Source organism: Brachyhypopomus gauderio, chromosome 2 (assembly GCF_052324685.1).
Source record: "Brachyhypopomus gauderio isolate BG-103 chromosome 2, BGAUD_0.2, whole genome shotgun sequence".
In the NCBI taxonomy this organism is placed as follows: domain Eukaryota; kingdom Metazoa; phylum Chordata; class Actinopteri; order Gymnotiformes; family Hypopomidae; genus Brachyhypopomus; species Brachyhypopomus gauderio.
This window is the reverse complement of record NC_135212.1, coordinates 38,795,280-38,816,258: the sequence shown is the minus strand read 5'-3', so window position 1 is coordinate 38,816,258 and position 20,979 is coordinate 38,795,280. Positions and strand designations below refer to the sequence as shown.

At 43.8% G+C, this 20,979-nt stretch overlaps 1 protein-coding gene across 2 annotated transcripts; it reads left to right on the top strand.

Moving 5' to 3' along the window:
* Window positions 1-2,437: 2,437 nt before the first annotated feature.
* On the top strand, window positions 2,438-20,779 carry LOC143503664 (chymotrypsin-like protease CTRL-1). Of its 2 annotated transcripts, XM_076995681.1 has the most exons (7): window positions 2,462-2,572; window positions 14,280-14,300; window positions 16,154-16,343; window positions 18,712-18,880; window positions 18,989-19,257; window positions 19,551-19,693; window positions 19,792-20,779. In XM_076995681.1, the coding sequence occupies exons 3-7, from the start codon at window positions 16,253-16,255 to the stop codon at window positions 20,098-20,100; spliced, it is 981 nt and encodes a 326-aa protein (XP_076851796.1). In that variant the 5' UTR covers window positions 2,462-2,572; window positions 14,280-14,300; window positions 16,154-16,252; the 3' UTR covers window positions 20,101-20,779. The 2 variants fall into 2 exon arrangements, with proteins under 2 accessions (XP_076851797.1, XP_076851796.1); XM_076995682.1 differs by lacking the exon at window positions 16,154-16,343 and having other exon boundaries at window positions 2,438-2,572.
* The last annotated feature ends 200 nt before the right edge of the window (window positions 20,780-20,979 follow it).

Genomic DNA, 20,979 nt, shown 5'->3' with positions numbered 1-20,979 from the left:
TGAAGCCATGACTGAGGTGCCCTTGAGCAAGGCACCTATCCCCAACTGCTCCCTGGGCGCCGGGCTAGGGCACGTGTGATCCACAGCCCCCTAATAATCACTAGTGTGTGTGTGTTCTGACTGCACAGATGGGTTAAAAGCGGAGGACAAATTTCAATTGGGGTGTAAAAAATCACAATTGACAAAATATGGCACATTTACATTTCACATTTAATTCGAAAGCGGGGACCAGGGGACGGACGGACAGACGACATTTGCAACGACATCTCACTCAAGCGAACCGAAACACTCAAACGCCTAAAGTAAGTTAGTCTGACTAACTTAATATACTACTAATCAACTGCATCAATTGTGTTAAATATTGAAATTACATCTGGTGACTTGACTAGGACTTGAAGTTTAAGACTTGGGACTTGACTTGAGACTTGCTTGTATTGACTTGGGACTTGACTCGAGACTTGATTGTATTGACTTGAGACTTGACTCCAGACTTGATTGTGAAGACTTGAGACTTACTTGTTTTTTGCAACTTAGTGACTTGTTCACATGTCTAGTAAGTAAGCATCAAGGTTTTATATCTGATGCGTGCCGCTACTGGAAGCCAGTGAAGAGAGCGTAGCAGAGGAGTCACATGTGAGAACTTGGGTAGATTGAAGACCAGTCGTGCTGCAGCATTCTGAATTAGCATTAGCCTAGTTTAAAAAGGCACCAATTCAAACTTCAATTCAAATATCACAGCCCTCGTGAGTTGATGTCAAATACATGGTGTTCCCTTGTTACAACTTACCCCACTACCGGGGTAAGTTGTAACAATTAGACAAAAGAAGCAAAAACAGATGCCACATCATGCAAAATACCTCAAAAATAGGTTTTTTTTAAAATAAAATAACAATCCAGAACAATGTCTCTCTCTCTGTGACTGACCATAACTCATATCCACTTTCTGTTTTATTCAGGAGTGTGTGTGTGTGTGTGCGTGTGTGTGTGTGCGTGTGTGTGTGTGTGTGTGTGTGTGTGTGTGTGTGTGTGTGTGTGTGTTACATGGCAGATACCATGTGCCTTTGCAACTGATCTGTCTGACTTGTCCTTCTTTGTGATCAGATGCTTTTTTAAAAAACATTTGCAGGCACATCTCTGTCAGTCTTTCTTTAAATTTATTAAAAATCAAGAAAGTTTTCTTAGTTGTATGTAAGATGATGGTTGTAAAACTTTTTAAAGCTGTGTTACAACCCACCCCACCCCTATCAGCCATTGTTTAACTAGCTGTATTAGCAAGGTGATTTGAAATTAACATGGGAAAAATGCATCACAATTTACATGAGAAACTACAGTTTAATGTAATATAATTCATTTGGTTTTATCTGCAATAGTAAAAGTACTAAACAAAATATAGTCTTGATTCAGAAATTTACTTTCTCACCTCTAAATCTGTTTTTTCTCTATGGAATCTGCATGTGCCTGTTTCCAGCCTTGATATTCACCATGTGGGATCAGGGCGGAATTGGGTAAATACTGGAATGATTATATGACTCCCATCTTATCCGTGATCGTTGGAATTGATGGTGTTACAACTCTCCCCATGTTACAGCCATACATTAAAATGCCAACAAGTTTATTATGCAGCACTATAATGCTCTGACACTGTTGCCTGAGGACCAATCCTATCACCTGCCCTTGCCTTACCTGCTCAGCAGGTAAGGTACAGAAGCTTGTCATTTCTAAGACTCAAAATGTGGTACATTCTCCTGTCATTTCTAAGACTCAAAATATGCTTGTAATTCTTGTAAATCAGGTTCCTAATTATGATTGTCTCGCTCTGGTCTGATTATCTCACTCTGGTACTATCAGCTTGCTAGTTTTATTTTTATGTGACGTCACCTTATAAGATCAGCCATAAACCAGGCCTTTCACATCACTTGTTTTATTAGTTTGTTTAACCCAAAAAGTGGTATAGTTATTGTTCAATTGTGTGTAGACAAGCCTGGTTGTACAACACTTGTTTTGATAAAAGTTGCTCTTAAGTAAAAACATAATTTTTAAATTGTACTCACAAGAAATTAAAGAACTCAATCATTTTGTTAGTAGTTTTGTTTGTTAACCTTGTTTTTATGTAACATATATACTTATTTCCCTCTTCATGAATTCTAAATGAAATCCAACATAACATTTAAGTACTGAATATTTAATGTAAATCGAGATGTTCCAAAAAATGGACAAAACAGGCTCATGTGGTGAATTTTGGATGAAAAAAGCAGAAATTATGTTGTTTTTCATAAATGTATGTAATATGCTAGGAAAACAATAATAGATAGTGAAATAAAGATAGTGATAGTGAACGCTGTGTGTAACAGGTTAGAATATGGTATGTATGCAATCAGATGTGACATCAGTTCAGGAAGGACAGAGAGAGGGGCAGAGGTGTGACTAGAGTACTGACTAGAGCAAGAGGTGAGGGGAGGAGGTTCATGCAAGTATATGTAAGGAAGCAGTGATGTAAGGGACAGTGTAACTTCAGTCAACATGATGTTCAGGACGCTCTGTGTGGGGTTTCTACTTGGCTTCCTACCCAAAGGTAAGTTTATAAACATCAAAATATTTATGAATGTTTATTTACCTGCTATGGACCTCTAACATGCCTATAAATAGAACTCACCTAACCAGTTAAAATACAGACACATAGGTTCACTCATTCACTGTTGGAAATATCAGATATAAGCCAAAGATGTAAGGTGTCAATGTAAACTGCAAAGTGGTGTTATTCTCAGTAATACATGTAATGGAGGGTGGGGGTGGAGGGAGTAGACATTCATTACATGTAGACATTCTTAATTTACTGTAGTCAACATCTGTAGACGATGTCAAGACCTAATATGTGTGAATGTTGATATATATGTAGATCAGTAGCGAACCGTGACCATTATACCTGGGCCCGCTCCCATCCTCCCCCTTCCCCCCCCAAAAAATTAGCTTCCTCTCCTAATTAACTGCAATAAAAAAAATTTGAGACGACAGTACAGCTTTAAAAACGCAATAAACAATAACATATGTACTATACAGGGCGGCATGGTGGTTGTGGTTGTGGTGGTTAGCGCTGTCGCCTCACCGCAAGGCAGTCTGGGTTCGATTCTCGGTCTGGGCTGCTCTGTGTGGAGTTTGCATGTTCTCCCTGTGCCAGTGTGGATTTTCTCCGGGTACTCCGGTTTCCTCCCACGGTCCATAGATCAATCAATCAATCAATCAAATTTTATTTATATAGCGCTTTTTACAACAGTTGTTGTCACAAAGCAGCTTTACAAGTGCCGAGTCCTAGCCCCCAGTGAGCAAGCCAAAGGCGACAGTGGCAAGGAAAAACTCCCTAGTTTTTTGCATGAGGAAGAAACCTTGAGAGGAACCAAGACTCAGGGGGGGAACCCATCCTCCTCTGGCCGACACCGGTCACCATGACAACAACAATAATATAGACAGAATGTAGACAGAATGTAAAAGATGCAATAATGTCCATTTAGACCGAAAAATATGTAATAATATCCATCATGGTGTAGGCATCCGGTTAGGCAGGAGGTGGCCGGCCAGGATGGATCGCTTGTCTCTCCTCATCTCATTATTCCTCAAGCAGGCGGGCAGCCATGTGGAGAAATGAAACAGGGAAAATTAGCTCTGTATGAGGACATATACAGGACAGGTAAAATTATAAACATTTCTGGAGTGTGGCAGCAACTCCGGCACTAAGTTAAATTATTACAGCCTAGCTAAAAAAAGGCAGAACCAGAAGGTAACATAGGCTTGGGGGCATTCTGAGACAATGGCATCCGTCCACTGCACTGTCAACAAACTTGAGTGACCACGAGCAGTGACAGGATGACAGCACCAGCACCCCAGTCTACCATAAAACCCTTCGTCTATGAACCCCTGGATCTGTACCTTTATCTAAGGGGGATATTAATTATCAAACGCTAGACTAAATAAGTGGGTTTTCAACCTAGATTTAAAGATTGTGACTGTGTCAGAGTCCCGGACACATTTAGGAAGATTATTCCAAAGCTGGGGGGCCTTATAAGAAAAAGCTCTTCCCCCTGCTGTTACCTTGTTAATTTGTGGAACTAATAACAGACCAGCACCCTGTGATCTTAGTTGACGTGGGGGTTCATAATAGGAAATAAGTTCCTGGAGGTATTCAGGTGTGCATAGATGTGCGTGTTAGGTTGATTGATCACTCTAAATTGCCCGTAGGTGTGAATGTGTGCGTGCGTGTGTGTTGGCCATGCGGTGGACTGGCGACCTGCCCATGGTGTACCCTGCCTTTGCCCGGAGATGCTGGGATTGGAACGAAAGTTGTTGAGCGGGGGGGGTGGCGAACGTAAAATGGACACAGATTCAGTGTTATATCGCCGGTGGATGGCGCCAGAGCTAGCGAACTAGTAGCGTATTAAATCATATATGTGGATCTGAGGTAAATAAACTGGATATTTTTTTTCGGCGTGAGATATCGGAAGTGTGGCTAAGGAAGTGAACTGCAGTAAAGACATACAGGATGATGAGTCTGAGGTTCATCAGATGAGAAGCAGAAGACTGGCGAAGGAGAAGAGTTTTGTCCAGAGAAATAAGGTAAAATGGCCCGCAGCAGTAGATAAAGCAGGCTGGAGGAGCTTAAATGATGATCTTAGAGGTTTACTGGCTAGTCTGAAAGGGTCAGCAGAAAGTAAATTGAATAGATTAGGTGGAGACATTTATGAGTATGGATTGGCTAGGTTTGGGAAAGTACAGGTGAGGGAAAAAAGGCAAGAGTCTGTGAAATCTAGGCGACAGGTAGAAATAGCTGGGCTTGTCCAGGAGTTGAGAGCTCTGAGAAAACAGTGGAAGAGGGCAATGGATGAGGATAAAGAGGGTATCAATTGGCTACAGAGAGATCTGAAGAGTAGGTTAGCAACTTTAAGGAGGGCAGAGGTGTTAAGGAAAAGGAGAAGGAAGAAGGAACATGCTAGGGCAGCCTTCTTCAGAAATCCTTTTGGGTTTGTAAAGACTTTATTTAGCAAAGAGAAGTCTGGTAGACTAAATGTGGAAAGAAAGGTATTAGAAGAGTACTTTGAATGTATGTATAGTGATAAGGATAAGGACAAGGAGTTGGAGCTCCCAGCAGACATTCCACCAGTGGGCACAATAGGGGGCTGCATGAATGTCAGCCTCCCAAAGTGGAAGGAAGTGCAAAATGTGGTTCGCCATGCAAAGGCTGGGTCTGCGCCAGGGCCTAACGGTGTGACGTATCAAGTGTATAAGAATGCACCTGATGTCCTGAAGTTTTTGTGGAGAATGATGGTCATAATGTGGAAAAAAGGGACTATCCCAAAAGAGTGGAGGAGAGCAGTGGGCATCCTGATTCCAAAAGAAAAGGATTCCAAGGAGATAGAGCAGTTTCGACCAAAAGTCTCCTTAATGTAGAAGGTAAAATCTTCTTTAGTGTAGTAGCAAGGAGATTAGTAGAGTACCTAAAAGCAAATAAATTAATTGACACCTCAGTTCAAAAGGCAGGGATTCCTGGTTTTGCAGGTTGTTTGGAACATAGTAGTATGATCTGGAGTCAGATCCAGGCAGCGAAGAGAGAGGGTAGGGATCTACATGTTGTGTTTTTAGACCTAGCTAATGCTTTTGGGTCCGTGCCGCATAGCCTAATATGGAAGGCGTTTGAATATTTTTGGGTGCCAGCAAATATTACTAGGCTGGTTAAGGCATACTTTGAGGATATTCAATTATGTTTTAATACAGGAGAATTTGTTACAGCATGGCAAAGTTTGGAAATGGGTATAATGGCCGGATGCACCATTTCGCCTTTGGCATTTACTATGGCCATGGAGGTGATAATTAGGGCCTCAAAGTGGGTGGTAGGCGGTGAAAGACTGCGAGATGGGTTACGGCTACCTCCAATTAGGGCATACATGGATGACATGACAACACTAACAACGACAGTACCTTGCACTCGGCGGTTATTGGAAAAAATACAGGGAAATCTTAGGTGGGCTAGGATGAAGGTAAAGCCTAATAAATCTAGAAGTATATCAATAGTTAAAGGCAAGTTGGTGCAGGAGAGCTTTTGTATGGAAGGGGAGTGTATACCATCGGTACAGGAGAAGCCAGTTAAAAGTTTGGGCAGATGGTATAGTGCAGCATTAAATGATAAGGAGCAGGTGGCGATCTTAAAGACAGAATTGGTGCAGGCAATTAATAGAATAGAGAAGTCGCTGTCCAGTTTGGCTTGCTTCCTCGTATTAGATGGCCACTGACAATTTATGAGGTACCTATCACAGAGGTTGAGAGGTTGGAAAGGATTTTGAATAAAACAATAAGGAAATGGTTAGGTTTGCCACGTTGTTTAAGTAGTGTAGCATTATATGGAAAAGGCATACTAGAACTACCTATGACTAGCTTAGTTGAGGAATTTAAATGTGCGAGGGTGAGTCGAGAGGTGATTCTATTAGGATCTAAGGATAATGTCGTAAGAACAGCAGCATCAGTGGCTAAGTGGCCACGGGTAGCGGCGCAAGCGGCCGAAAGCGCGTTAGTGTTGCGCGATATAGTAGGCTATGACCAATGTGGAAAAGCGGGCTTTGGATCAGGTGACTCATGGAAAACATTTAATAAGGCCACGTCACCAGAGAGAAGGCGAATGGTAGTGAGTTTTATAAGGGAACAGGAAGAAGATGCTCGACGTGCAGTAGCAGCGTCTCAGACAAAACAAGGCCAATGGCTTCGTTGGCAGAGTGTAGAAAATAGGCGGCTCACCTGGCAGGAAATTTGGGCGATGGACGCGGGGCGCATCAAGTTTCTACTTGGAGCAACATATGACGTCCTTCCAACTCCTCAAAACCTCGCACAGTGGGTAGGTGAAGATCCTAAATGTAAGTTGTGCACGGGAGTTGGCTCGCTAAAGCACATTTTGTCTGCATGCCATGTTAGTTTGTCACAGGGGCGATATACATGGAGGCATAATCAAGTTCTAAGTATGCTAGCGTGTTTATTTGATAAGAAGTGCTTAGAGGTTAATGCATTGACTAGTGTTGGTAATCGGTACGCAAGTAGGGAGGGAGGGTCAATGTGCAGGAGAACGCGATTGTGCCGTTGATGTTGGCAGGTGGGGTGAAGCACGAGATTGGAAACTTCTAGTAGATATAGGGAGAAAACTACAGGTTCCGGAGTGCATAGCAGTAACTTCATTGAGGCCCGATATGGTGTTGTACTCGGAAAGTAAACGGATTGTTTACTTTATCGAATTAACGGTTCCGTTTGAAGACGCGGTTGATGAAGCATTTGAGAGGAAAAAGTTAAAATACGCTGACTTGGTGGCTAATGTGCGAGAATGCGGATGGCAGGCGCACATAAGACCAGTAGAAGTAGGTGCTAGGGGCTTTGTGGCTAAATCTATGACATCGTTGTTAACACAGTTCTGCCTTAGAGGGAGAAAGTTAAGATCAGCTGTGAAGGAGCTGTCGGTGGTAGCTGAAAGAGCTAGCCAATGGCTGTGGATTAAGAGGGCACAGACTACTTGGGGGCATGTCCCATAAAGGTGGCTTGACCGGTCTTATGAGTGAGACGTTGGGAAGGTGAAATGGGTAACATAAAAGGTGGTTGAACAGCAAGCTTTGAGGGGGGTGAGGCTGGGACGCCAGCCCTCACCGTTGAGCCTCCTGGAGGTGTTGTGGGCTCAAATCAATGAAACACCAACGAAGGGAGGTGCCCACCTGATGACCCCAGTGAAGAGCTTGTAAGTGGTTGTGGGCGTCGCTGTTACTTTGCGTGAAGGTCTGTCTAGGGCTGTGTTGTGATCTGAGTACTTGGCAGTTGAGGCAAGTGACCATGAACATAGTACGCTGTGATTCTGGATCCTTGCCGAGCCAGTATCAGATTGTAGCTGTTGTTGTGTTCTGCTCAAACAACTGGTGTGTGTTTAGGATGTCGTTGTTGCTTTGTTTGAAGGTCGCTGTTACTTTGCGTGAAGGTCTGTCTAGGGCTGTGTTGCGGTCTGAGTACATGGCAGTTGAGGCAAGTGACCTTGAACATAGTACGCTGTGATTCTGGATCCTTGCCGAGCCAGTAGCAGATTGTAGCTGTTGTTGTGTTCTGTTCAAACAACTGGTGTGTGTTTAGGATGTCGTTGTTGCTTTGTTTGAAGGTCAGTCCAGGTTGATGTGATGATCTGAGTACTTGGTAGTTGAAGCAATGGACCATGAACATAGTACGCTGTGCTTCTGGATCCTTGCCGAGCCAGTATCAGTTTGTAGATGTTGCAGTGTTCTAATAGTGGTTGGTTGGTTAATAACATGCACGGTTATGGTTGTTGGAGAGAAGATGGGCGGTAGGGCCTTGTGAGGAGTATGGGAGTGGCATAGGATATTTCACCATCTTATCCTGTGTTTAAGTATAATCCAATGAAGGCTGAACAACAGGGCAGAGAACTAAACACTACCTACAAACATCAAGCATGGAATGGCACAGGAATGGCAGAACAATAACCAACACGGGGGAAAAATCCAAAAGGGTTTAAATACACAGAACCAAACTAGACACATGTAGGAACACTGATGGAAACCATGACAACAGAAAACAAGGCGGGATTAACAGGCAAGGAAAACACAGGCACATGGAACAGGTGTCCAGAGTGACATCTAGAAGAGGGGGGCGGAGCCCTACGTGACAATAACAGAGATCAGCCAATAACCTGATGGAATATATTACGGGTGACCTGCAATAGTCGCTGATTCGACTATAGTCGACTATACCCCCTAGTCGACTATGAATGTCATAGTCGAATGTACCATTCTAACTGCATGGGGGTGCCCAAGGACGCTGCTAAGCATTAGTTGTTAAATTAAATGTATTTGTTTTCGTTATATATAGCCTTTTGTCAAATAAAATCATCCTAATTTCTGTTAATAAATATTTTTAAATGATGTGTGAGCATTAACAATAGGCATCTTCCTTACTACACATTAATAAATCACACCCTGCAGTTGCACAATCCAAATGAGCAGAGCTGAACACGCTACAGATTATAATGGTTACTAAAAACTTCAAAAGTATTATGAAAAAGATAAAGATGAATCAAACAAAGTAAAGTTATGCAAGTTATGTCATCAAAGTCTTTTATTTCGCACGACAACAACCAACATGGCATATCATTTAAAACGCGTAATGCGAAAAAAACAGTTCAGCCGTTTGTCGTTTCGGTGTGTCGTCGCGGTGCGTCTCGGCAAGTAAGCCTATAGACATTTTTTGACCTTTTTAACCTTTCCTTATAATTTGCTTGCTGTTGTGTGGCAATTTTTTTTTCAGGCAGGCATTTTTTTTTTTTTATATTTTTGACATTTTGCACAGTGCCAGTTCAATATGCGCACTGACGGTTAATGTTCTCTAATTGTAACGGGGCTTGCGCCACGGAGCGAGAGGACGGACACAAGTGCTGAGAAGAGCGAGATTTATTCAGGGGAATACCGTAATCATCGTCGGATAGCCAGGCAGGGTCGATAACAGGAGGGCAGTCCGTAAAACAGGCAAAGACAGGCATCACAAGACAGGGGGCACGGAAAACAGGAGAAACACGAAAACGGTCAGGCACAGAGAACAGCGGTGGGATAAACACGATCACAAATGAATTCAAAATACCGGACAAAGGACAAGGGAGACTCAGGGGCTTTTATACACAGAACTAAACTAGGGACAGGTGATGACAATGACACAGGGGCGTGGTAACAAACGAGGGATTCATAAAACTAACGAGCAGGGCGGGACAAACGGGCAAGAACACAGACACGAGGGAACCCAGAGTGACAGCTAGGAGAGGGGGCGTAGCCGCACGTGACACTAATGTTTCATTAAAAAATAAATAAGTAATAAATAAAAGCTGAATAAAGCCAACCTACCATGTTTATTCATTTATCTGAGTGTTTTAGATTTTTACTTTGAAGTGGAAAAAAGTCCTGAATGAGAACGAGATCCCGTTTAAGGTGCTCTTTAAAAAAAACCCTGATTTGACTATTAGTCGACTAAAGGGAAAATCTGACGAATCAGATTCGACTATGAAAATCCTTAGTTGAATACACCTCTAGAATATATATACTGTATACTGGAGAGGAGAAACAGCCCAGCTACTCAGTGCACTCATCAAGTCTGCTGAAGTGCAATAAGCACAAAGACAAAAAAGAAGTTATACTGAATAAAAATAAGCATATTGTTGCTCACCAAAGGAACTAATGTATCATTCAGAACCAATTGGACAGTATGTGAACTCTTTTCCATGTGAAATTATGAGCTCCGGATTTTTTCTTTTTTTTTCTCTCTCATCCTGTAAGTTTGTAAAGTCAGAACTATAAGAAACATTTAATTACAATAAAACCACCCAGAAAACAGATTAGTGTGATGTGGGGAGCACAGACGGGATGAGAGTAAAGTAGCTAAAGAGGCAGCAGCTGTCACGGTGAGGCGGCCCCCTACCGGCCGCCTCCGTCCACAGCGGCTGTGTTGTTGTTGTTTTGTGACGTCGTGTACGCCCCTCAGGTGGGCGGAGCCCGTGATCCGTTCCCACCTGATGGTCGTTTGTCTGTCTATATATGTCTTGTCTTTGTACCAGTTGACCACTGGTCATTATATCCTTGATTTGGATCTATTGCACGGGTTTTAGGTTAGCACACTTTATATTAAACCATCCTTTTTCCCTGAGACTTGGCGTGATCGCTTCCTTTTTGTTGCTCACACCTGCCCGTCACAGAATGACCAGCCACCCTTCGGAAGCCGCCGAGTCTCTTTTTCTTTCTCCTTCGTTCGTGGTCATGTCTCGTGGTAAGTGTTTGTCTGCGTGGTGTTTTGTTTGAAGAGCTCCGCCGTGCTTTTGTGTTTTGTGTGTGTGTGTGTGTGTAGCACGGCGAGGACCAGGGCAGTCTGCCCTGAGACAGCTCTTCGTGTCCGTTGTATGTTGCGGGAGTTTCGCCGTGCGCTTGTGTGTATGTGGCACGGCGAACACCAGGGTGTCTGCCTGGTGGACTCTCGTGTGTGTTTTGTATGTGTGTACGGGTGACGGACGTGTGGACCAGTGTGCGTGCTCGTTCTGTTCTATGTTGAATGTTTTATGTGTGACGCGGTTGCCGCTCGTCACTGTCGCCTCGCTCCCCGTGTGTCGTGTGTTTAATGTGGGGAGCGACTGCGGCTCTGAGCGGCGCGCGTCACTGTGTGTGTGTGTAAACAGAGCGCGCATGTGATGGGTTCCGTCTGTCTGTTTGTACACCGTTTTTTGTTTGTCTAGTATTTGCGTGTGTGTTTTGTCCTAGCGTGATGTCAACTGTTAAATGTAATTCCACACATGCTCCTCCCCTTAAATGTGTGTTTGGGGGGGGGGACCGGCTGTGGTCCCGTGCCATGGGGTGTGGCACGGAGGGCGTCTCTCCCAAGGGAGGCCCTGAAATAGGGTAAGGCGCGTTTGTGTTTGTATGTGTGTGTGTGTGTGTCTGTGTGAGGGTGTGTTCTTTGTGCAGGTGCTTCTCCTTGGCAGTGTTCCTGGACCTTGTGGGGGTCTCCATCTGGCAGGAGCCCCCTTGTGTTGTGGGGTGACCGGAGCCCGGTCGTGAAGAGCCCCTCCCTAGAGGGCTGGGGCCCCCGGATGTTTGGGGACCATGGGGCTCCGGTCTGAAAAGCTCCTGCTGGGGATGGAGATCCTCCCTCCTGCCCGGGGTGACCAGGAGGCCCTTGGGGCTGCTCCCTAGCCCGCGTCGGGGGTGCTCTGGGCCTCGGTCTCTGGCGCTCCTGGGTTGGGTGGAGGAGTCCACCTTGAGATGAGAGGCCCCGGGAGGGGCTGGCTCCCCAGGAGGCTGGGGTGACCCCTAGCAGAAGGCAGGGGTCAGCTCTGGGAGGAGGTAGGTCCAGGAGGTGAAGTAGCCACGCCTTGGAGAGGTAGCCTGCACACCCACACACACACGAGGGACGAGAGAGGAGCCGTAGCCCCTCGTCCTCACACCCATGGGGCTTACCAGCTGAATGCCGGTTAGGGCGTGAGGGCCCTGTGACCGACCGGGGCGTGGTTTTGTGTTGTTAACGGCCCGGCCGGTCCAGGGTCCCGCCCAGGGAGGTGAGCTGACTAATGTTATGTGTTTTGTGTTTCAGCTCGTGGACTGCAGGAGGTGTGTCCCTGCCTGTCCTTGCCTTCCTGCCCCTTCGTGTTGTTGTGCAGCCGCTGTGTGCCACACACCCAGTGGAGGGGAGTGCGGCTTGGTGGGGGGGTCTGTCACGGTGAGGCGGCCCCCTACCGGCCGCCTCCGTCCACAGCGGCTGTGTTGTTGTTGTTTTGTGACGTCGTGTACGCCCCTCAGGTGGGCGGAGCCCGTGATCCGTTCCCACCTGATGGTCGTTTGTCTGTCTATATATGTCTTGTCTTTGTACCAGTTGACCGCTGGTCATTATATCCTTGATTTGGATCTATTGCACGGGTTTTAGGTTAGCACACTTTATATTAAACCATCCTTTTTCCCTGAGACTTGGCGTGATCGCTTCCTTTTTGTTGCTCACACCTGCCCGTCACAGCAGCAACAATTCAGAGTGCTCAAACCATGACAGCAAACACCACTGAACACAACTCAGAGACCTGCAGACAGTGTAAATCAGGGGCACAGGGGCGAAGCCACAGTGTTTACGGCACAGGGGTGAAGTTACAGAGGTGAAGGCACAGGGGTGAAGTCACAGTGTTTACGGCACAGGGGTGAAGTCACAGTATTTACGGCACTGGGGCGAAGCCACAGTGTTTATGGCACAGGTGTGAAGTCACAGGGGTGAAGTCACAGGGTTTACGGCACAGGGGTGAAGTCACAGGAGTGAAGTCACAGGGGTGAAGTCACGGGTGAATTCACAGGGTTTACGGCACAGGGGTGAAGCCACTGTCACGTTACAACCCCTGACCCCTCCCCTTTGGGCGTGTGTTTATGTTGTCTACGTCTAGACGTCTGCATCTGTGGATCTCTGTGAGTGTGGTTGTGTCTGAACGTGTTAATCAGTCTCACCTGTGGCTTGTCTCGTGATCACTCTGGGCTTATGTGGTTTGTCTATTTAATGTGCGTTCGCGCAGTATCCCGTGCTCGTCTTTGTCAGAGTCTTATACGTTTTATGTGTGTCAGTTATACGTGTGCTGTCTGCACTATTTTTGTATAAATAAAAGTGACATTCGTGTGTGACAGTAAGATTCTACGTCACAGCCACAGTGTTTACGGCACAGGGGTCAAGTCACAGGGTTTATGTTATAGGGGCCAAGTCACAGGGTGTGTTTCAGTGTGACTGTGCATGTGTATGTGAGAGTGCAAGAGACTGGGCATGTCCTATATGCTGTAGGACAGTGGTTCTCAAACTTTTTAGACAAAGTACCACCAACTGTCAAACGAAAAACCTCCACGTACCACCTACTACCCCCCCCCCCCCCCCCCCCCCCCCAAAAAAAAAGAAAAAGCTGTTTGGCAAGTTTAAGTTGATCACGATGGTTGGCGCCAGAGCGAACTAGTAACTCATTGAATCATAGATGTGGATCAGAGGTAAATAAACTAGATTTTTTTTTGTCGACGTGAGAAATCGGATGTGTGGCGTGTGAAGACGGTCAAATGCGTGTGTCTCACGCATTTGGCAACCCTGCTCATTACACACATATGTTATAATGTAGTTCTCCTGTAGTTCGTGTTGGTAGTGGTTGGTTTACAGCACAAAAAGTCTTCGTGCGACATACCCTCATACTCATATCGCACGTAAACGAGCAAGTTGGCTAAATCTGCGACATCTGGATTCATCTAACTGCAGTGAGAAGCATTTACTCATTTTAATTCTCTCGGTCAATGTTTGTCTGACGTTGTCCACCATTTCATCAATTCTGCGAGTGACCGTGTCGTTTGAAAGATGCACCAGGTCGAACTGTTTAGCGACATTTTCTCCGCACATAATACGAGTAATCCCTTTTAGTTTCTGAATTTCAGGACTTGTCATAATTCTGTTTTAATAAAAAAAAATGTGTTGTGTAAAAAAAAAAAAAAGCATCTTTTATTTTCCGAGTTCATCTGGCGTACCACCGCGGGGTGCTCTGCGTACCACTAGTGGTACGCGTACCACAGTTTGAGAACCACTGCTGTAGGACATGTGTAATGTGGCTATTTATTATTTATTCTAGATTTTCATACAGATCTTTTTATCCTCACATGATGTTGTCTGAGTATCATCAAAAATAAAATATGATAAAAATACTTTATGGGCATTGTCTTTGTTCTGTGTTCCAGGGTGCAGCTCACAGCTGAGTGGTAAGTTACTTTTTATTTTATGAAGAAAAAAAAAGTGTTACAATAAACTATAATATTGGAGAGAAAGAGAGGTTGGTGATAGCAGCTTATGCGATACACAATGTCTGATCTTAAAGGCAAAGCCAAGATAAGAGTGAGTGATACCATACAGGCACAAGCACATTCACATGGTGCGAGAACAGATGCACGTGGATTTCTGCACACATCTGCAGAAAATGGATTTGAAATCTTCTGGATTTTTGCATGAATTGCTCATATCATGACATCTGACCTTTTAGTAGTTGGATATAATACAAATAAACCTATTCAACAAACATCACATTCATTTTTTTTACTTTACCATGTTTTATTAAAGACTGAATGTGGGTACAAGCACAGGCATGGACCCTTGATTATGAATGGGTTACAGAACTGATGTTTCAATTTAAATTTCAAAGACATTTGAATAAAGACAAATGTAAATGGTCAAGTTTCACAACAAGAAGACTTTCCCACGTAGGGTTTGAACTGCATACTTCTGCATGCATTGCAGATATCAGTTCTTTAGTGAAAATATTAAGGAGTTATGCATGATTTTCTTGAATAGCGTCACCTAGCAGCCAAATGATGCAAAATGTGAAACTTCACACAATGAAAGAGAAGCATTATATATGCATAGCATTAAACTTTTGATTGGCCAATGATACGACTGTTAAATGGTCAAAACATTTAATTGGCTGATGGCAACTATGTTTTTTGAGCGATTAAACTTGACCCCATGATGCTTCATATAAAGTTTTGGTTCCATGTGACCAATGGTTGATAAGAAACACGATTGACTTCTGGCCTGAAAGTCATATGATCTACCAGCCTGTGAAGTTTGGCTCTGCCCTCTGGCCCTGTCTTGTTATGTGTTTAATCCTACCTTTGTTTTTGGTTTCTTTGGTTTCCTTTCTGTCTGCCATGCCCCTGTTTCCAAAATATTGGAAACAATAGCTTCTCACAGGACGCCCCTGTCAGTCAAGCTCTCAGCAGACCGACCTACTGCACCCAACTGATGATAGGGGGAACACTAGATGTGAGGAAGGGACAAAATACATGTGTACTTCCATTAATTCATATGAATCTCTAAGAACCGTCAAAATATAATGACCTTAGAAAGGATATTCTCTGTGAAATGAACAATAAAAAATACACAAATAAAATAAAAATAAACATCTACTACATACTATTAGGTACATGTAATGTTGACTGCGTTATGGAGCGAAGAAGTGGACACAAACTCTAAGAAGAGTGATATTTATTAAAGGGCTTTCCAAAAGAAGTACAGAAGTACAGACCCAAGACCCAAGTACAGGCAGGCTTGTGTCAAATTTGATAGGGAGTCCGACATAGAAACATAACCAAGTTGAATATGAATAGACATAATGACAATACAGACGAGCACAAACCATATTAGAACACTGAAGAGCAGACACAACATACGACAATGAACAGCAACGCAAAATACCAAACACCAGGATTAAATAGACAAGACCAAACGAGCAACACATGAATTCAATAACAAGAGGGCTGGGTTACAAAATACAAGGAAGCACCACGAATGACAAAACCACATGGCTATATAAACAAAACATACAAGAATGACAGCTGGGGGAGGGGGGTAACCGTGACAGTACACCTTGCTAGTACCGGGTTGGACCTCCTTTTGTCTTCAGAACTGCCTTAATACTTCGTGGCATAGATTCAACAATGCACTGGAAACATTCCTGAGAGAGTCTGGTCAATATTGACATGATAGTATCACGCAGTTGCTGCAGATTTGTCGGCTGCACATCCATGATGCGAATCTCCCGTTCCACCACATCCCATAGGTGCTCCATTGGATTGAGATCTGATGACTGTGAAGGCCATTCGAGTACAGTGAACTCATTGTCGTGTTCAAGAAACCAGTCTGAGATGATTCACGCTTTATGACATGGCATGTTATCCTGCTCGAAGTAGCCATCAGAGGATGTGGTCATGTGGTCATAAGGGATGGACATGGTCAGCAACAATACACAGGTAGGCTGTGGCATTGACACAATGCTCAATTGGTACTAATTGGTCCAAACTGTGCCAGGAAAATATCCCCCACACCATTGCACCACCACCACCATCCTGAACCATTGATACAAGGCAGGATGGATCCATGCTTTCATGTTGACGCCAAATTCTGATCCTACCATCCAAATGTCGCAGCAGAAATCAAGACTCATCAGACCAGGCAACATTTTTCCAATCTTCTATTGCCCAGCTATGGTGAGCCCGTGCAAATTGTAGCCTCAGTTTCCTGTTCTTAGCTGAGAGGAGTGGCACCCAGTGTGGTCTTCTGCTGTTGTAGTTTATCCGCCTCAAGGTTCGACGTGTTGTGCGCTCAGAGATGCTCTTCTGCCTGAAGCCTCTCACCATGGCAATTCCAGAATAGAATATAGTTCAGCCTCTCTCAGAAGGACTGGTCCCAGTCACACACTATGTTGAAGTGAGCCCAACTATACAGTTGTGATCAAATTTATTCAACCCCCAATGCTGCGAAGGGTTTTATGGAATTCAGTGCACATTTGTTATTGTGTTCATAATGAAATCTTACAAGGACTTGTTAAAGAACTAAATGCAACTAAGATAGCATCAATTTTTTTTGTCATAAAGTATTAAATGGCCTTTTTGTGATTTCTTCATTGACACAATTATTCAACCCCTTTACGACTACCACTCCTAAGAACAGAGGTTCATTCCAGTGTTTTCCATCAGGTATTGAAAACATCTGTGGATGTCAACGAGCAGCAATCAAGCATGATAAGCACCAATTAGGCAGATTTAAAAGGACTGTGATACTCAGCTCCTTCTAGACATCTACTGGTGTGTTTCCAAGCATGGTGAAGGCAAGAGAATGGTCCCAGAAGACAAGAGAAGAGGTTATTGCTCTTCACAAGAATGGCAATGGATATAAAAAGATTGCGAAGTTGTTAAATATTCCAAGAGACACTATCGGAAGTATCATTCGCAAGTTCAAGTTAAAGGGCACAGTGGAAACGTTACCTGGTCGTGGCAGAAAGAAGATCCTGACCGCGACTGCTGTGCGCTACCTGAAGCATAATGTGGAGAAAAATCCCCGCGTGACTGCTAAGGAACTGAAAAAAGACCTGTCAGATGTGGGCACTGAAGTGCGTCCAGACGCACCCCCTTGCTGACTCCAAAGAACAAGAAAAGTCGACTGCAGTATGCCAAAAGTCATGTGGACAAGCCACAAAGGTTTTGGAACAGTGTACTGTGGTCAGATGAAACTAAATTAGAACTGTTTGGGACAATGGACCAGCGCTATGTTTGGAGAAGGAAGAACCAGGCTTATGAACAAAAGAACACCTTACCTACTGTGAAGCATGGCGGGGGGTCAATTATGCTTTGGGGCTGTTTTGCTTCTAATGGTACAGGAAAGCTTCAACGTGTGCAGGGTACCATGAATTCCCTTCAGTACCAGGAGATCTTGGAGGAAAATATGATGGAGTCAGTCACAAACCTGCGGCTTGGGAGACGTTGGACCTTCCAACAGGACAATGATCCGAAGCACACATCCAAGTCCACTAGAGCATGGTTGAACATGAAAGGCTGGAACATTCTAGAGTGGCCATCGCAATCACCAGACTTAAATCCAATTGAGAACCTCTGGTGGGACCTAAAGAAGGCAGTTGCAGTGCGCAAGCCTAAGAATGTGACTGAACTGGAGGCTTTTGCCCATGAAGAATGGGCTAAGATACCCATAGGTCGCTGCAAGACACTTGTGTCAAGCTATGCTTCATGCTTGAAAGCTGTCATAACTGGAAAAGGATGTTGTACTAAGTACTAAAAAATAATGTCACCAGGGGGTTGAATAAAACTGATAATGATGTGAGCACAGTAAAGACATTTGTGGTTATTCCATCATAAATATTATGTTATGTTTGTCTAATTTATAAGTGCCTCTTTGATATAATTGTAAATAAGATGACTGAAATGATCAAAATCAATGTCAAACTGGCCAAAACACTTTATTTCAGTGGGGGTTGAATAAATTTGATCACAACTGTATCTAGTTGGTAACTCAACCTCACACATCAGTTCAGACTCCTTTCCTTTCATAGGGGTCACATTCCATGACTAAAAACCCAGTTTTTGTAACCGAGGATAAAGACGCCAAGGCATCTGATCCATGTTGCACTGGACCCCTTATATTGCCTCCAACCACAGGAGGTGGGCCCACATAACCTGTTTGGCTTCTACTTCAGGAAGGGGAAAAGCTAATGATACCTAAATGTGAGTTGGGAGTGCAGAAGGCATGTACTGGGGGCGGGAGAAAGAAGAGGCAAAATGGCAAAATATTACCAAGACAACAGTTTCTCTGCCTTTTCTGCTTCAGTGTGTGGTGTGGCTCCTTTGAACAACAAGATAGTTGGAGGAGATAATGCAGTCGCTGGTTCTTGGCCTTGGCAAGTCAGCATACGTCTCACTATCTACAATTTCCATTTCTGTGGTGGATCCCTCATCAACAATGGCTGGGTTCTGACAGCAGCCCACTGCTTTGGAAGGTACCGAGTAGAACCCACATTATGCTGAGGAGCTCACAATGCATAAGTCAAAAAACATAACCACAGTCTCAGATGATCATGATAAGAATGTCTCTTCTCTCTTTTCAGTTATACTGCCTCTCAGGTGACTGTGTATCTGGGTACACAATCTCTGGCTGGAACCAACACAAATCAGGTGTCCAGAACTGTCACAAGTGTCACCAAAAACCCCAACTACGATCCAAATATCCATAACAATGATTTGGCCCTGCTTCGGTTGTCTTCCACGGTGACATTCACCCCCTACATTACTCCAGTCTGCCTGGCCGCCTCTAATAGCGCCTTCTTCAATGGAACCCTGAGCTGGAATACTGGCTGGGGAAATATTGCTACTGGAGGTGAGAAACAGTAAAGGGTTTCTGATTAAACTAAGAGCCACGTGTAAACAGACTCATAAAACTGAGAGTACTGATAGTGCTGTCAATTCCAGGTGCCGCGATTAAAAGTCCTCACCAGGATTTTGCTCAGGCTTCCTGGATTGTGTTGATTCCACAAATTTGACCTGGATTGCTAATTATATAATAGTAATATATATATTACTATTTAAGTCTGACAGTAATTAGAACACATGGAATTAAAGACTGCTACCAATTTTCATACCTAATTTAATGATACTTAATGTGTGTTACAGTAAGTCTTCCATCTCCTGGAATCCTGCAGGAAGTGCAAATCCCAATTATTGGTAATAGGCAATGTGATTGCTTATACAGTGGAATTATCACAGGCGACATGATTTGTGCTGGAGCTTTACCAGGGGGCAAGGACCCCTGTCAAGTAAGTTTAACTTGCTTATAGAACTTTTTCTCTTTTACAATGTGTTAATTTGGAGCACAGTAATTAGAACACTGCCCAATCTCTCTGGCACAACACAGGGTGACTCTGGAGGTCCATTAGTGGTCAAACAGGGCTCTGTTTGGATCCAGGCTGGGATTGTGAGCTTTGGTGTTGCCTGTGCTCTGCCCAATTATCCTGGTGTGTATACAAGAGTGTCTGAGTTCCAGAGCTGGATCAACCAGGTGATCACCAGCAACGAACCAGGTTTTGTCATGTACAGGTCTAATGGTTCCAACGCAGACCTGAATGTGACTTGCAGTAACCTGCCTAATGCTACCGGTACTCTGACCAGGCTTAATGTATCTGTTCTGGTGTGTTCTCTGTCTTTTTTCTTCTGTCTTTCATAGGTTGGTCAAGTTTTCAATTATTGAAAGCACTATATTTAGACATCCAATATAAAAAGGGCTCAAATAATATTGTAGCGAATTGTTTGTCACGTTCGCATAGTTAAGACATTTATATGTAGCTCATATGTATATTTGTTTTGTTGTTGTTGTCTCCTAGTCTGCCATTGTTGTTTTTTTAAAGGGGGGAGGGGTGTGTTATGATCCTGTGTGATCATTGTCATTGTTGTTATAGAGGGTACTGTGTTGCTGTGTGTGTGTTGTCCGCATTTGGCCTTAATTCCTCCCCATCCACATGTGGGTTCCTCACTTTTTGTGCCGCCCTCCTTGGATGATCCCGCTGACGCGTATCGATTGGCTGCTGCAGGGTGCCGCCACAAGTGGACATCCATAAAAGCAAACACGACACGAACCAAGACAAAAATATTTTCTCAATTTTGTTGGTAGTAATGTGTGCTGGGTGGCTTGTGTAAATTTGATTCTGTGTTTAAACGATTCTGGTTGAGGATACATTGAATTCCACTTAGGATATTTATTATCTATATATATATATAGGTTAGAGTTTTTGTATTTTATTTTAATGATTTTGTTGTCCAGATAAAATAGACCAACACATTTTTGTTGTAGTATATTTTGTTTATTGTTTTGAGCTTCATCTGTTCCCGATGGTAAACACCCTGGAATAAAAACACTGTACATATGCACTGACTCCACATTTTCTGTCACTTACTCATTTTACTCAGTTTCTTCATATTCTCTTCTCTGTTGCAGTCCTAAAACCTAGCCAGGGACGTAACACTGTTCAATCAAAACGTGGACTTTTGTTAAAGGAGGTGACGCCTGAGTTTTAAAAGTAGTCTGGCATACCATTTGATGAGGATG

Bases quoted from the DNA above. Each gene is read 5' to 3' on its own strand.
- LOC143503664 (XM_076995681.1), top strand. From the start codon at position 16,253: ATGACATGGCATGTTATCCTGCTCGAAGTAGCCATCAGAGGATGTGGT. The intron at 18,881-18,988 runs GTACCGAGTAGA...CTCTCTTTTCAG, and splicing joins GCAGCCCACTGCTTTGGAAG to TTATACTGCCTCTCAGGTGA. The intron at 19,694-19,791 runs GTAAGTTTAACT...GGCACAACACAG, and splicing joins GGGGCAAGGACCCCTGTCAA to GGTGACTCTGGAGGTCCATT.